The sequence below is a fragment of the Coenobita brevimanus genome, chromosome 60 (assembly GCF_032717465.1).
Source record: "Coenobita brevimanus isolate Jiangsu-jjx chromosome 60, ASM3271746v2, whole genome shotgun sequence".
In the NCBI taxonomy this organism is placed as follows: Eukaryota; Metazoa; Arthropoda; class Malacostraca; order Decapoda; family Coenobitidae; genus Coenobita; species Coenobita brevimanus.
Window position 1 is genome coordinate 40,990,190 of NC_137013.1, and position 15,763 is coordinate 41,005,952.

Consider the following 15,763-nt stretch of genomic DNA (forward strand, 5'->3'; position numbering starts at 1 on the left):
CTTCATAAGTAACAAATTTTCTGTTGGTCATGTGTCAAGTGTAAGTTGAATTGCAAGGCATTTAAGATTTGCAGTGACAAATACACAGACATTTAGTAACATCACAAATATTATATGCAGATTCTACGACACTCAGCTATGTTACCTTGGATGAGTTTATTATTACATGTTATTCATGAATATGACTATATATACAGTATACAGTATTAAGCTGGCCGGACGGATAAATAGTTATGCAAACTGCAAGGGGAGTTACAGGCTTCACAAATACATATCATATATTAAACAAGGGAGACATTTCAAGCTGCTATATGCTGTGAGAGTCTGACATCCAAATACAATACATTTTATGTTGGCATTGGGTATTTACGATGCACAGTATCAATTATAGTATCAATGCTCAAAATATTCGACGCAGGTAATGTCTTTATACTATGTTTTGGCATGTCTGGTAATTCTGATGATGCCACCTAAAAATTAAGGCTGATGCCATGTAACTGACCAAGTTACACACAATATACCTGTATATTATTACATGACAATACTTAATCTAGTGGTTCCGTATGTAAGGCAATGAGGACTACTCCTCTGATGACCATACCAAACTACTTAATTGTTACTTCGTTGCACATTAATAACATTCAGTTACTTCATGGTTACATAAATTATTATAAAATATTATGTATAGTCAACCACTGACGATAGCGATGTGTCACGATTTCATATATTATTCCCAGCGTGTTTAGTTACACAATAGCAACCAACTTCATGTGTTACATAAGACATCGGTTATTGTATATATTTCTAGCTACATACCAATGATGATATTTTATTAGATTTGTGAAGGCAGTGCCAAGTCACTGTTAAAAATGAGTTACTGGGTATAGGAACGACCCAAATACAAGGATGTCCGGAATTTTCCCATACTTCCGCCAAAAGAAGTAACGGAATTACGGTAAAAGAATGCCCTGCCTCCCTCCCATTTTGGAATAAACCATCAAATTATTGTACTGTCTGAATTCGTAGTGAGAGCAATAGTAAATTACTTACCGATATGAGATCTGAGCTATAGGAAAACAATCTAAATGGTACACGGACAAAGCCCCAGTTTCCCACCATAACTAGGATAGTGCAGAATGGGAGGAACAGACCAACCCTCCTCCTCATTCTTATAAATGACGTTGAGAAGGCCATGACGGGAGACGCCAAGTGCCACGCGTTTTATCCATAAACGGTTTTAAAAAAATTCACGAAGCTAGGTGGATGGGGTTGAACGGTGGTGGGCGAGGGAGGTCAGATGGGTGGGAGGTGTGTGTGGGTGTGGGATCCTTAAAGACTGCGTTGGACGCCCCTGGTGGGTGGTGGGGGAAGCTCTGGTCGTCTTTCACGATGCTCTTGGGTGGAGGCAGAGGTCGCTGCGGGAAGAGGAAAGGGTCGTCAAAATATATGTTCATACCTCTTAACCCATTGGAGCCCAGTGTCCGGAATATTGGACAGAACTGGGATTTTTCAAGTCTTTATATAGTAGGGAAGCCCCGGGTAGGGACCCATGAGCTTCGCGACTATGAGCTGATAGGCGGAGGTCGGTACGCTCAGTACCCACCCAGTGCCATGCCTCGCCCAGCACCCCTGGGATCCAATGGGTTAACTTTGCCTGTAGCAACGCATACACCGAACTTGGTTGAACACATGACGCACAGCACAGAAACCTAACCTTACTCGAGCCATTTTATCCAAGTCTGACCATTTCAGGGAGTTTGGGTTTCACGTGACGAATAAGCCAAATCCAGGGTAACTAAAGCCTAGGGACGTCTTTTATAATAAAACCCAGACGATTTTATTTAGCTCAGGAGACGAGGTTACATAAAGTCTCCATTAATTCTTCACAACTAAAATGCTCTCCTAAGCTGAATAAAATCGTTGGTCCCAGCAAGAAACTACAAATGACGTCCTTGAGTTAAAAAGGCAACTTCCAAGGTACATGAAACTGTTTGGCAGTAGTAAGAATATATTATTATTCAAGTTCTCACAAGATAACTGGATACTTTATCATACTGGAAGGGGATTCACTTGTGGCCACCCCTTAAGGGGTTAGGGCGTCTGGCAATACGGAGATAGATTATTATACGGATTGTCTATAATCCCTAAGAGGATGCAAGATTGAAGTAGTCAGGATTTCTCACATCCTGATAAGGCCACACCTACGAAGAATAAAATCGTCTGGATGCAGTATGATGTCAAGATTCTACACATCCTGAATGCATTTGAGTTTCCGTGTGTTATTTCTGATACAGTTCTGGATGTTCGTTACTACATGTATAAAATGCTAGATAACCTGTCAGAGGTGCTACTGATGATGATGAAGCTACAACAAAAATAACAGCCACAAATTTTAACCCCAATTCTCCATCAATAACTCCACTCCCAGTGCCTCTCACTTTACGTGTACATCCACAAACATACCTGGCGTATATACCTTCACATATATCTACACACCCATATCCATACAAACATTCATACATATGGCCTAAATATATTCCCCTGACCGCATTAGTACGTTTTTTTTTTTTTTCCCCTAGCCATTTGGATACAATTTTATCCGGATTTGGGGAAGCCTTCAAGTGAAGAGGTTAAATAAGGTTATATATATATATATATATATATATATCCCTCTCAGATCGAGTTTACAATAAATTGGTTTATTTCATTTATAGATTGCAATAAAAAGAGTTACCATATGACTGGGTTGAACAATAATTTGATCTGTCTACAGCGATTTAATCCCTAGTAAGATTTTTTTTTTTTCATTCTTGATATCTTCATATGATTTTATTCGGTTTTGGAGAGACTTTTCAAACTAGAAGGGTTAGTTACAGTCTGACTTCATTCCAGCTGTACAAATGGTCATCCCTGAAGAGAATAAACTAAAATATGAAGCTTAAGTAATCATCATCACCATCATCATAAATGAGTTAAATCCTTTTTACCTTTATCCTAACCGTGTTTCCAATATACACATAAGGTGGGAGATACACAGCACTGCTTGGACATTATTCTTCTCCACCTTCCTAATGATTATCACACACACACACACACACACACACACACACACACACACACACACACACACACACACACACACACACACACACACACAATGCACATCATTAATGCCATCTCTGTATTATTACTGATATGGAGATCCAGAAAAAATGAAAAATAATAAAGAGGCAAGTAGAGTGACGTTATGCAAGGAAGATGTATAATGCAAAGACCTTGTAAGGTGAGCAAAAAAACTTCAAGAGGACTGCGTGACGTAAGAAATAAATGTGTGGGATGCTTAGATTGGACTGGATAAAATATAAAGATTCGTTATGATGTGGAGTGAGAAATGTTTTGGGCAAAGGGAAGAAGTGCTTTGATGATATGGTTAGGAGTGGATACTAAGTGGAAGGCTAAATGGGAATATGTGAGCGTGAAGGCAGAAGCAGGTGTGGATGGGTGGGATGAGCAAAGACAGTAAATGTACGTGAATTTGAAGGTAGACGGGACTGTGGACGACTGAAAAGCTGGTGAATATGGGTATATGTGGGTGACTTTGAAGGTATGAGGGGATGCAGACGGCTAAGAAGACTGATATGATAAATGACTGTGTAAGAAAGTGAGGTATGGACGATAAAGAAGCACGAGAACTGAAGAAATAACATCGACGCAGATGAAGAAGTATAATATGCCCTGAGTTGAACATGCCATGGGGTTCCATTCCTTTGCCGCAGACACACAGACACACAAAAGCTCCCTTACTAATAACACAATTACATTAACAAACACAAAACATATACACACACTATAAAAACACCGAACACTTACCAGTTTAAGAGGATCAAGTGCCTGAAAGAGAGAGCACTCGTCATTCCCTTCAAGCTTGCTCACTTACCACTTATCTTATTGCATAATTACTATAATCATTATAATTTTTAATCGGATTATATCTTATTATAGTGTTATTACATACATTATTCTAATATTATTCTTACCGTAGCTTTTGAGAATACTTTTCTCGTCATTACTGGTAGTTCTTCTAGTTATTGGGCTATTATGCCTGTTTTCTATTATCATAATACGTGGGGCAAGAAGACCTACAGACATTATTGAAAGTCACATGGAGATTTTTCAGGGCAATGATCAGGGGTAATAGAAAGTCTCAGAATCAGCCTTCCTTCTGAATTTTGACTTAAGAGTTACGTGGCTGCTTAAAACAGTATGTTAGGCAATATGGTTTCCACACCAATACTCTTACTTTAATACATACCACGATGCTCCAGTTCACTGCCCCTGTTGGTCTCCTTTCACGATTCGTGTGTAATACGTGGGAAGTAAGTCTTTTCCACTATTGTTATTATTGCACCTATGGACAACTTAATTTACTATAGTTATTATACCAACCATCAGGATTATCATGTTTCTAGTACGCTCATGGTTTCTTATAAATTACATTGTTGTTTATCACTAAACAAAGCTTGAGGAGAATAACAAGTCACTCACAACACTATTGGATCATTCTAACTACCAGTCAAGCTTGTCAGTGAATGCTACTAACTACTACCCTTCGGAGTTTAATAATCTGGAGGCTATCTCAATATCAAATAGACAAGCCGCATAAATGGACCTATGAAAATGTACTATGTGCTTTGTAAAACATAACTGAGGAAAGAGTACTACAAGGTCTCCCATGGCAATGGGAATGACACCCACGGCAATTATACGACAGGCTCACCATTTCCACAGCTCCCGACACCAGGAACAAATCGGGGGAGGTGTAATTTTTCGGCTCCATAATGCCAGTCGGTGCCGATGGTATGTCAGGGGCGTAAGGATGAGCCGAGAAGGCATCGAGGGTGTTGTTGCCGACCACGCCCGTCGCCGACGCCTCCAGGGCCGTGATCTGGGTGGTGCGGACGTGAAACGGGAAGTTCTTGTTGGCCGCACTGGGACGAGTCAAGAACTGCGGTGGGGAAAGGGATAATGTTACTGAGTGTTGAAGCCTATCGATCTGTCTACCTATCTATCTACCGCCACACCCATTAATCCCGAAAAGGGTGACCACAAAGTCTCCTTATAATTTGCCCTCTGCTAAGCGGCTGCCCTCTTTCCCACTAGCAGCCCCTCTCTGTATCTTCTTCCCATCCCTCTATCTCATCCTCGATCTTCCCCTCCCTTTCAACTACCTGTTTCCCTCATATAACCCTGCCATTCCCATAACAGGCTGCGCTCTCTCCAACTCACACGCCCCTCCCTCATCCTCATCTCTCCACCTCATCCTGTCTTCCACTCCTCCTCAACCACAGCAAAGGAAGGAAGAAAAATGGCGGAGGATATGAGGGACGCTGACGAGAAAAGATATGGAGGAAATAAGAGGAGGTAGGTAGGAGAGGGAGGGAGGGGACCAACTATCATCACTATACCGCCGTCACTACTTTCTCTCACTACCATGACTGTTTCTAGCACAACCACTACTGTATTTTGCACCACCACAACCGCCCCAACTAGCCCAACTAACCAGGAAGAAGGCGTGTCCGAGAAGAGTGATGGAGAGGTCAACACCATTCACCACCTTCTCCCTCACCCACTTGTCAATCACATGGTTCGATATTATGATGACGATGTTGCCCGCTAGGAACCTGCAAAGGAGATTTACTTATTAACTGACTGACTGGTTGACTGATCTGTTGGCTAGTTGACTGCTATAACTAGTTCACTGGTTGATTGGTTGACTGATTGAATGGCCGACTGAGAGTGAATTAAAGAAACAATAAACGGAAGGAGGTAGAAGTGAAAAGGGTGTGGGGAGGGGAAAGGAGTGAGATGAGAGAAGAATAAGTAAACAGCGGGTGATGGTGGGGGAAGGAAGACCGAGATATTAATAACAGGTCGAGAAGGGTCGGTGGTAGCACAAGGAAGGGAGAACTGGAGGGAAGACGAGAGAGAGCAAGAAAACAAGAGGAGGTGGATCTACAGTAGGAAGGAAGGAGAGAGGAAAGAAAATGGAAACAGAGATGAGGAAGGTGCACAGAGGGGAAGGGATGGCGACAGAGGGAAGATGAGGGGAAATAATTAGAGAACACACAAGACACAAACAAGGACAGAACAAGAACAGAACAAGCAGGACAAAACAAGATCAGAACACACAGGATGGAAACAAAGTCAATACAAGTACAGACCACACACCAGAGAGAGTAGAAGAGGAAGAAGGGGTAGTAGAACGATCCTTTCTCCGGGTAGTGCTTGACAGTGAAGAAACAGGCATAGAGAAACATCAGCCACGCCAGGAGCCTCAGCGCCATAAGACTATAGCCAGCGGGAGACTCGTAGATGTAGAGGACTTCACCGGGGTCAAAGATCTGGGGGGGAAAAGGTACGATAAATAAAGGAGCGGGAAAGTGCTGATTATCTGGTGAACAATGGATATATAAGAGATGCAGTCGAAAACCTTAAAAAATAAATAAATAAAAAAAATCTTGGGAAAAATTATATTCAAGATAAGCCTAACTATCTGGGGAAGAAAATGAATTGTGAGAAAGGTGAAAGTAATCGTTGGCAAATTATCCACACATAACAGATGACAACTAATTCAGAGGCTTAAGATAAAGCAATGCCCATGGTCTACGATGCCAGTAATTCAGCCTTGCACAAACCACCCTCTCTTACGCCCACACCTGCTGCTCGTAGATAAAGAGTATGACGTAGACGGAGATGTAGACGCACATGAAGGCAGTCAGTCGTATAGCTGATGCCTGACGGAGCCGCCCCCTGGTGATGCTAAACCCCTTCCCCATCAGGAGCAGTAGCAGCACCATCACCACCGTGCTGGCTGTGTGCAGGAGGCGACCTATGGGAGAGAGATAAAAAATGTACTCAGTATCTTACCTATTTTTCCACTGTTATACTCTTTTCACTTTATCTTGACTTAAAATTGCCGTCTCTCCCTCTTGAATACAGTTGTAACAAAGGACTAACCCTAGAATATGATGTTTGTAAAGAAGTGCTATGAGACGAATGTAGAGCGAGTGAGCTACGTGAAATATACTGCAAAAACACGAAAAATCTGGGCCAAGTTAAGATGAAAGAACTATGGTATTTATCTTGGGCGGCTGTTAACATGTCCCCAAATTCATCATCCTTATTATCTCTCTCTCTCTCACGTACCTAGTAGCTTGCTGAGCGGCAGTCCGGCCCCATTAAACCCGTACTTTGCGTAGTGGAGACTAAGGAAGACCAGGGCAAACACCTGACAGATTACAGCAGCCATATACAACCGGTAGGTAGTGTGCAGAAGCTGACGATTCTTCAATTCAGCTGTGGGAGGGACGGGATGAGTTACAATCAGAATGTGGGAGTGCGAGTGGCAGCGACGTAGCCACGGGAGGGGGGGCCTGGGGGTTCCGGACCCCTCCAGTCAAACCTTGCCCCCCCTCCCGGCCACTGGACTCCCCTTTTGAAATTTAGTAATCTGTAACTCAATATTATGTCCTCTGCTACACCTAAGTAATGCCTTCAGTTGATGCCCCTTAAATGCCCTTTGATTCACCTAAGTATAGTGAATAATGTCCCTTACTCACCTGTGGCCAAGAGAGAAAGGAAAAGTATGCCCGTCTGCAGTGCCAAGGCGGTTAAGTCCGTACGTAAGATGTCTGTAAGATCGAAAGTCGTATCATAAACATTATTAACCTCAGCCTGGGTATAAGATCGCTTGTTTATACTTTTATAGCCAATATCATACTCTTCACTGCAATTATTTTTTTTCTTTTTAATGGGACTAATACATGATGATCTTAACAATCGTATTCAACTGCAGTAATGAAGAAAGTTAAGACTCTAGTTCGGAAAATGTCCCCTAAACTGAATAAAACAGTCTGGAGATAGCAAGAACGAACTACACAAGGTGTCACCGGATCCATGGGGTGTCACGGAGGCCTGGGTATTACAAAGCAGAGGTATGAGTGAAGGATCTGTTGGGTACTCACAGAACTCGTCGGCTGAGAAGTGCTTGTACCAGAATGAGAAGCCGTTGGTCATGGTCATCTTGTAATTCAACTCGAGGCCCTGACGGTGGGAAAGGATTGAGGTTAGTGGAGGAACATGAGTTAATCCGGGGAAGGGTGGCTGGTCGAGGGTTAGGTGGTCAGTGGGGGGAAGATGGGTTAGTGGGGTGAATATGGGTTAGTGAGGGAAGATGGATTAGTGGGGAGAATATGGGTTAGTGGGGAGAATATGGGTTAGTGAGGGAAGATGGGTTAGTGGGGGTACGACGGGTTGGTGATGTGAGAAGGGGGGACTAGTGAAGGGAAAGGGATTAGCGGAGGTGGGTAAGACAATCAGATGGCTATGAATTAATATTACTGCACCAAAAAAAAACTAAAACAATGTGTGATTTCCTTATGGTTAGTAAAACTGTCTGGTATTAGGCAAAATAAAATAGATACGCCATTCAGGTTTAAGGGTGCATCATCATCATCATCATCATCATCACCATTACTTTTTTTTTCTCTCTCTCTCGGCCGCACTGCTAACCTTCGTGGAGTCGCAGTTACTGACGGCAATGAACCACCACCTCTCCCTGACGCTCCTGAAGGTGCGGGATCCCTTGCAGTGGTAGTAGGCCTTGTCCCCCGGCACTCGCACCACCTCGCACTCCGAACTCACCGACACCAGCGTCAGGTTGATCATCTGGTTGTTCTCCCGCCTCATCACGCCTTCCTTCTCCTCGCAAGTCTGGCGGGAAGAAAAAATGTGAGACAGAGGGGAAAGTGGAGACAGACAGATGGATGTAATGATGGATAAATAGACTGATGGGTAGACAGATGGATATATTGATAGGCAGGCAGACGGATATACTGATGGACAGACGGACAGGAAGATAGACAGATGGATATATTGATGGATAAACATACGGATATATTGATGAACAGATAGACAAATAGGCAGACAGATCAATTTACAGATAGACTTACACATAGAAACAAAGATAGATGGTTTGAGAGAGAGAGAGAGAGAGAGAGAGAGAGAGAGAGAGAGAGAGAGCACATACTACCGTCCTCCACCCTTCTCCCCGAAAGCTTTTTATTTTCTTCCAGCGACAATCAATTTTATTCAGCACAGGGAAGATTTCTCAGGATGAATGAATGAATCATGTGGAATCCGAGCGACTGTCAATGAACACTATGGATTCCGGGTTTATGTGGGTGTTGCATTATTCAGAGTGTATAACCACGACACACAAGCCTCAATATCCTCATCCACAATACTGACAGACCCGAATTTTGTTAGCTATGCAGTTGTTTTTTCCACTTCGCCCTTAATGTTTTGGTTTTGGATATTAGGCCACCTGACTCTCTCGTGTATGTTATGCAGTATTACGACAGAAACCAAAGTGCTGGGCCACAGACTTCACCCCATCACTTCATAATGTGGGCGGTTTCCACAACTAATCTGTTTGCATAAAGGAAAAAAAATTACTTCAGGTTGGTATGATTCATTAGGGATATATATGGAACTCATTAAGGATTTTATGATAACCGCGTTGCTCTCAAGTTATTCATTCATTCACCGGCCATCATCAACACAAAATTAAAGGCGACTGTGCAAGAAGAACCAGAATTGAATAGCTCTGTTGGCTGGGATCTTAAATAAATAAAACAGCAAGTGGGGAATGTATTACAAATCATACATTCACACAACACGGGATTTCAATATACTGATTATTGGATATTTTCACCCTTTGCCTGAGGATGTATTTTTGTACTTTCATCAGGTTAAAGGTAGATCTATTTCAGCTTAACAGAGACCTCCAGAACGCATCTCTCTCTCTCTCTCTCTCCATCCACCTACCTACTTACCTGTCTATTTATCCATGCATGCATGCATCAATCTCTCTCTCTCTCTCTCCATCCACCTACCTACTTACCTACCTATCCATGCATCCATCTCTCTCTCTCTCTCTCTCTCTCTCTCTCTCCATCCATCCATCCATCTACCTACTTACCTGTCTATTTATCCATGCATGCATCTCTCTCTCTCTCTCTCTCCATCCACCAACCTACTTACCTGTCTATTTATCCATGCATGCATCTCTCTCTCTCTCTCTCTCTCTCTCTCTCTCTCTCTCTCTCTCTCTCTCTCTCTCTCTCACCTTATCACTCTTATATACGGCTGGCCACTGCGTCGGGGAGTCGTAGTACAGCAATATCTTCTGCGTCGCGTACTCCATGTCGTATTCCACCTCGAAGGAGAAGGTGCCGTCGTGAGAGAGGAAGCAGAAGCGAGTCAGGAACGCCCATTTCTGAAGAAGGCGCAGACGGAGAGGAGTGAGGCGCGAGAGGAAGGGGAGGTGGGAAAAGGAGGATGGGGGATGCACACACACACACACACACACACACACACACACACACACACACACACACACACAAATATACTGGGAGGTTTGAAATAAAGCAGCAAAATCTCTTCATTCCAACTTCATGTAACAGAGAGAGAGAGAGAGAGAGAGAGAGAGAGAGGAATTTATCGATTAAAACCTAGGTAACAATTACGAGACCTTGAGAAAATAACACCCTAAGAAGATTAAACTTAACGGTAATAACACCCACCTTACAAGTACCAAAAACAAACATGTAGTACAAATAAATGAATAAATAGATACCAAATCTGAATAAATAAATTATCCCACAGTATACCGAATTTTAGTGAGCTTCTGAGGCTCTTTGGAGCCTCCTTAGAGAGAGAGAGAGAGAGAGAGTCTTGGGAAGCAAACAAAAAACTAAATACCATAATTGAAAAAAAAAATAAGAACAATCATAACTGACGACGGTTATAAGGTAACTTGAACAAATCCTTTAAGACAAAACTCATCAAATAACTTACAGAAATCCAATACACTAACATATAAAATAAATACCATCAAATACATTTAAAAAAAAAAAAAATCGACACGTCCCATCACTAACCTCTGATGTTTTGAGCCTTCCCGCCACGAATTTGCCCTCCGCTGTCGTTGCGAGGAGAATCACAGACATCCAAAATCCTAACACAATGCGTCCTCCTCCCTCCTGCCATCCCACTGATCGATGCCTGCTTCTGGTAACCTCTCTTGACCCCTGGTGTGATTCTGAGCCATTAGCGTGGCGGGCGGAAGTCACTAGTTTTTTCCCGCCATTATCTGTTTTTGAACTCGCGACGCACATTGTCATCCGATCCATTCCAAGCTCCATGCGGTCCTTACCACTTTACAGCGCTCCTAATCGGTTGTTTTTTCCTGCCTAGATGATAGAGGGCAGGAGTTTTCATATTTTGTCTCCATATTTCACAAGGAAGACGCCTGGCAGTGGCTTGGCGGGATGGCAGCCTCGATATACGGTCCTAAGAGACGTTATTTCCAGCGCGCCGTCACACTACGATTAATAAGTTCGCAGTTTACCAGAAAACCTGCGATTCATGCTCAACTTTGCTCTGCGGTCATTCTTCACATCACGTCGGTGAACCTCCGTCGGGTTCTGTGTCCTCTATGACATGTATTGGCATCATTCTGAGCGCGTTCACTTTTCGAAGCTCCTTTTTGCCTGACGCCCATTTTTTAAAGCAGAAAAAAAGGAGGCAAAGGCCAGAAGCCCACAAGACTGTTCCCTCCAAGAAAAAGTATACAAAATAAGGGTCAATTTCGAGATCCGTTCATTTCGAGACGCCTGGACACATCAAATACAGTATCAAAATTGAGATTGCATGAGTTTTGTTATAATTAATTCTCTTAGATTTCACTACTCTGACTTTCTGGGTGGTCCATTTTCTTCTTACCAAGGCATGATTTAAGAGTAATTACGTTCATCTAAAGCTTTTCCTTATCTTGAAAATAGCTTCACCAGTGTTACGTTAATAAGCACGCGTTCCTATATTTGTTCACATTTACTGTTTTGACTGAAGTTCATCTGTTACGCGGGGTTCCCTTCTGATTGTCAAACGCACGTCGTCACATTCTTGGTACTGTAAGCCTTTTCTTTTCATGACAGTTTTCTTTATCAGTGTTGGCGTGACGGATGTAGGAGCTGGTGTGTCAGCTGGTGGGGTGGACAGACAGCTGTAGGAAGAATATATTGAGTTATAATACTTTAAACGGAAAAGGCTTAAAACTAATTATGTGCGCAGAGAGCTTTGTCTGGCAGTGGAAGGTTAAGGCATTTAAAATGACTCAACACCGGCAGCGAGGATAATGATTTAAACCCATACCTTTGGACGGTTCCCTAGTGGCATAAAATAATCTGAAATTAACAAAGTAAAATAGGGAAGGAACTAACTGACGTTTAATGGTAAATCAAGATAGTTTCCTAGAGAGGGACCTCAATAATGGTTGCGGAATAAAAAAAATATTTACAATGGCGCTTAGTAACACCAGTAACAGATATTTTATCATCATCGGTATATCTCTCTTTCACAAGTATGAGGTGAGAGCAAAGGGTATATGACCTCTTTTGGGACAAGATAAGTCTAATCAGTTACCGGACGCCTATATCACACACACACACACACACACACACACACACACACACACACACACACACCATAACATTTCAACATAATGCAGTCCAATCATGATGTGAAGAAATGTGAGGTAATGATGGCCTTGACCAACGAGTGTGCCACCGCCCACCACATCCTTTCCCAGTATCACACCCACCCACCCACCCGACCCACCCACCCCACACGATAATTTCTGGACTGAGTCGATTGGGAACTAATTCTTTCTAGGAATGTCTATGCTAGGCTACAGATTATGATATTTTATTAGCGCTGGGTTAAAATATCAGTCAGCTAGTGCTTCGTAGGTTAGGGTAATGTGCAAGGGTTGGGGAGGGGAGGATAGTATAGGGCTAGGCTACGTTTGGATAATGTGTAAAGGTTAGGCAGGTAAAAGTAATCTGTAAAGGTTGGGTAAGTTAAGATAATCTCTTGCGGTTGGGTCGGTTAGGGCAATCTGTTAGGGTTGGGTAGGTTAGGATAATATATTAGTGATGGGTAGGTTAAGATAATTTTCAGGGTTAAGTTAGGATAATGTGTAAGGCCTGGGTTGAGCAAGAATAATGTGCATTGGGTAGGTTAGGATAAACTGTCAGGGTTGGGTGGAACAGGTTAAGAATACCGGCATTCAGTGTGCATATTGGATACAAGGATACATGGAACGCATATAAAAAAATTTACAGTGTGCAAAACTTCAGTTTGTCAGAAACAGAAGATCGAGAAGGGTGAAGGCTAACAGAGACAGGAAGGAATGAAAGTAAATAAACAGATAATGCAGCAGAAAACAGAGGACGAAGGGGTGAAAAGTAACACGTTTTAACTCCAGTGTGTCGTAACGGGGTCCGAAAATGAGACGGCATGTGTTGCGCCGTAAGGCAACGAGTGATACGTGCTGGGGGAATTAATGATAACAGGTCACGACAATTATTGTATACAGTATATCTAATGGGAAATTCTCTCTCTCTCTCTCTCTCTGTCTAATATATATACACACATTACAGTATATACATAAAATTTAAACACTAGACGATTTCGCTCTGCCTAGGAAAAAATCCTAGAACAGAACACTACAGTTGTCCCGACCATGAGAGGTTTAATGGTGACAGTACTGGTATTAACACTTTCAGGTTCCCATGACTTATAAGGTGAACTGGTATTATATGGCACAGAACAGCAGGTGTCCCTACCATAAGATGCTTAATGATAACGACAGTGGTACATATGCAGATTACGGTACTATAATTCACTTGGGGATGAGCAAAATTACCTGATATTAGCTAGAACTGCACACTAGATTTGTCCCGATCGAGAAAGAGTAAAGCACAATTAAGCACTGATGCTGCCAAGAGTAAAATGAGGTCATCGGAGTGAAGGGGCAATGGCGTCGGGAGTCAGCAGCTGGATGGAACCTGGTGGACTCCCACAAAGGTCAGTGGTCCACGTAATGGTGGTGGGTTCGATCCGGACTGTTGACTTCCTAGGTTTTATTTGATTAACCGATCTGCGAGTGAATACTGTATGGGATTAAATGTTCTTATTGTTTTACAGATATATTGGTAGGCAGGTAAGTAGGCAGGTAGACAGGGAGGACGGTACAAGGTTGGCAGGTAGGTATGTATGTAGGAATGTTGGCAGACTGGCAGGCAAGTTGGTAAGTAGGAAGGTAAGACGGAAGATAGGTTGGCTGGTAGATAGACAGATAGACCGACAGAGAGCTAGCGAGAGGGCCTTGTATATACTCGTCCACATAATACCCTTCCATTCAAAGCATTCATCCATACATCCTTCTATTTATCACCTCCATCCCTATGATCATGTTTGAACCGCCCTTGCAATTTCCTCTCTCCGCTGAAAAATTTCTTCTCTTCATCAGAGTATCCTATCATTCAACAATCTCTCTCAAACTTTCTTTTCCATTTTTCATGATGTCTTACATAACATCTAACGCACTCCCTTCAATTTCCTTTCAAATCCCATTCACTTCCTTCTCATAAACATCCTCCACTATATGGACGTCTTTCAAAAACTTAATTTAATTTATTTATTTCTGTTTTGCTTACCTTCGACTTTTCTTTACCCTTCCACTTCCTCATCAATATTTCATCCCCCTAACCTTGAAGCTCACTCCGTACAATTTGCTGATACGAAATACCAATATTTCATCCCCCTAACCTTGAAGCTCACTCCGTACAATTTGCTGATACGAAATACCGTTACGAAACACTGAAACTACAAACTTGAAAAAATAATAATGTTTCAAATTCTTATAGCCAATTAAAACTGTCATTTTTCAAAGCACTTTCGACATTTCATTCTATCCTTCAATCATCCGCATTTCAATCTCTCTCTCTCTCTCTCTCTCTCTCTCTCTCTCTCTCTCATTTACCTACCTCCAGTAATCCCTTTGTCATTTCACACTGAACATAAGTTACTTCTCTTATGACTTTTAATCCTTCCATTTCCTGCCTCACCAATTTCTCGTTCTTCTCTCCTTAACAGTTCTCTTCGTACCAAAACGCTACCATTGAAATGCTAAAATAATAACAACACTGAATAAAATAAAATAAACAAAACGTGGTTACATGATAAGTTCAGTCAGCTAATCAAGGGATCATTTAGGTACTTTCAGGGCACTCAAGCTACTTCCATCCCTCCGTTAATCAGTAATTCGTCTTCTTTACCTCATTATCTCTCAAACTCCACTTACCTACTACCTAACTTAATCCTCTTCGGCAAAGATCCTTCCCTTTAAAGTTTTCTTTCTTTTCTTTTTCACCTTTTCTTCCTCGTTTTACCTTGACTTTTAACCCTTTCTTTCTTGCACCGTGAATTTTTCATTCGATTCACCTCCACAGATCCCCCTGTATAACTTTTTATTGCAAAATACCAAAATAAAAATTTTAAAACTACAAACTTTCGAAGACTATCTCATTACAAATTATAATATCCAATCAATAGAACATCTATTTTCAAAATACTTTCGTTCAAACCTCTACAGTACATCGCAATTTGCATAATCTACATTACGCAACCGCATTAAGTCTAATCCTGCTACGTCAGAGTATGAAGCTGGATTTATGGGTGACGAAAGCTTCTTCTGAACACTTACGCTTCCAACTACGCAAGGGAAGAGTGAGGTAACGTAACAATGACGAAGTTTCCCCACGACTGACTGCCTCAGCTGTCCTACTACTACCAC

The 15,763-nt window shown here is 42.1% G+C and overlaps 1 protein-coding gene across 2 annotated transcripts; it reads right to left on the minus strand.

Moving 5' to 3' along the window:
* Positions 1-1,189: 1,189 nt before the first annotated feature.
* Positions 1,190-11,413, minus strand: LOC145403252 (transmembrane protein 145-like). 2 transcript variants are annotated; one of them, XM_080275067.1, is made up of 12 exons: positions 11,004-11,413; positions 10,190-10,339; positions 8,572-8,772; positions 8,025-8,103; positions 7,620-7,691; positions 7,207-7,356; positions 6,717-6,889; positions 6,229-6,401; positions 5,561-5,681; positions 4,778-5,005; positions 3,871-3,891; positions 1,190-1,415 (listed from the first exon to the last, which is right to left on the minus strand). In XM_080275067.1, the coding sequence occupies exons 1-12, from the start codon at positions 11,265-11,267 to the stop codon at positions 1,248-1,250; spliced, it is 1,800 nt and encodes a 599-aa protein (XP_080131193.1). In that variant the 5' UTR covers positions 11,268-11,413; the 3' UTR covers positions 1,190-1,247. The 2 variants fall into 2 exon arrangements, with proteins under 2 accessions (XP_080131193.1, XP_080131194.1); XM_080275068.1 differs by lacking the exon at positions 3,871-3,891.
* Positions 11,414-15,763: the final 4,350 nt, after the last annotated feature.

Coding starts and splice junctions, on each gene's coding strand:
- LOC145403252 (XM_080275067.1), bottom strand. CDS start 11,267: ATGGAGCTTGGAATGGATCGGATGACAATGTGCGTCGCGAGTTCAAAA. Junction 7,692..8,024: donor CTTCTCAGCCGACGAGTTCT/GTGAGTACCCAA, acceptor TCGATCTTACAG/ACATCTTACGTACGGACTTA. Junction 5,682..6,228: donor TTCCTCTTCTACTCTCTCTG/GTGTGTGGTCTG, acceptor TCTCCTTTGCAG/GTTCCTAGCGGGCAACATCG.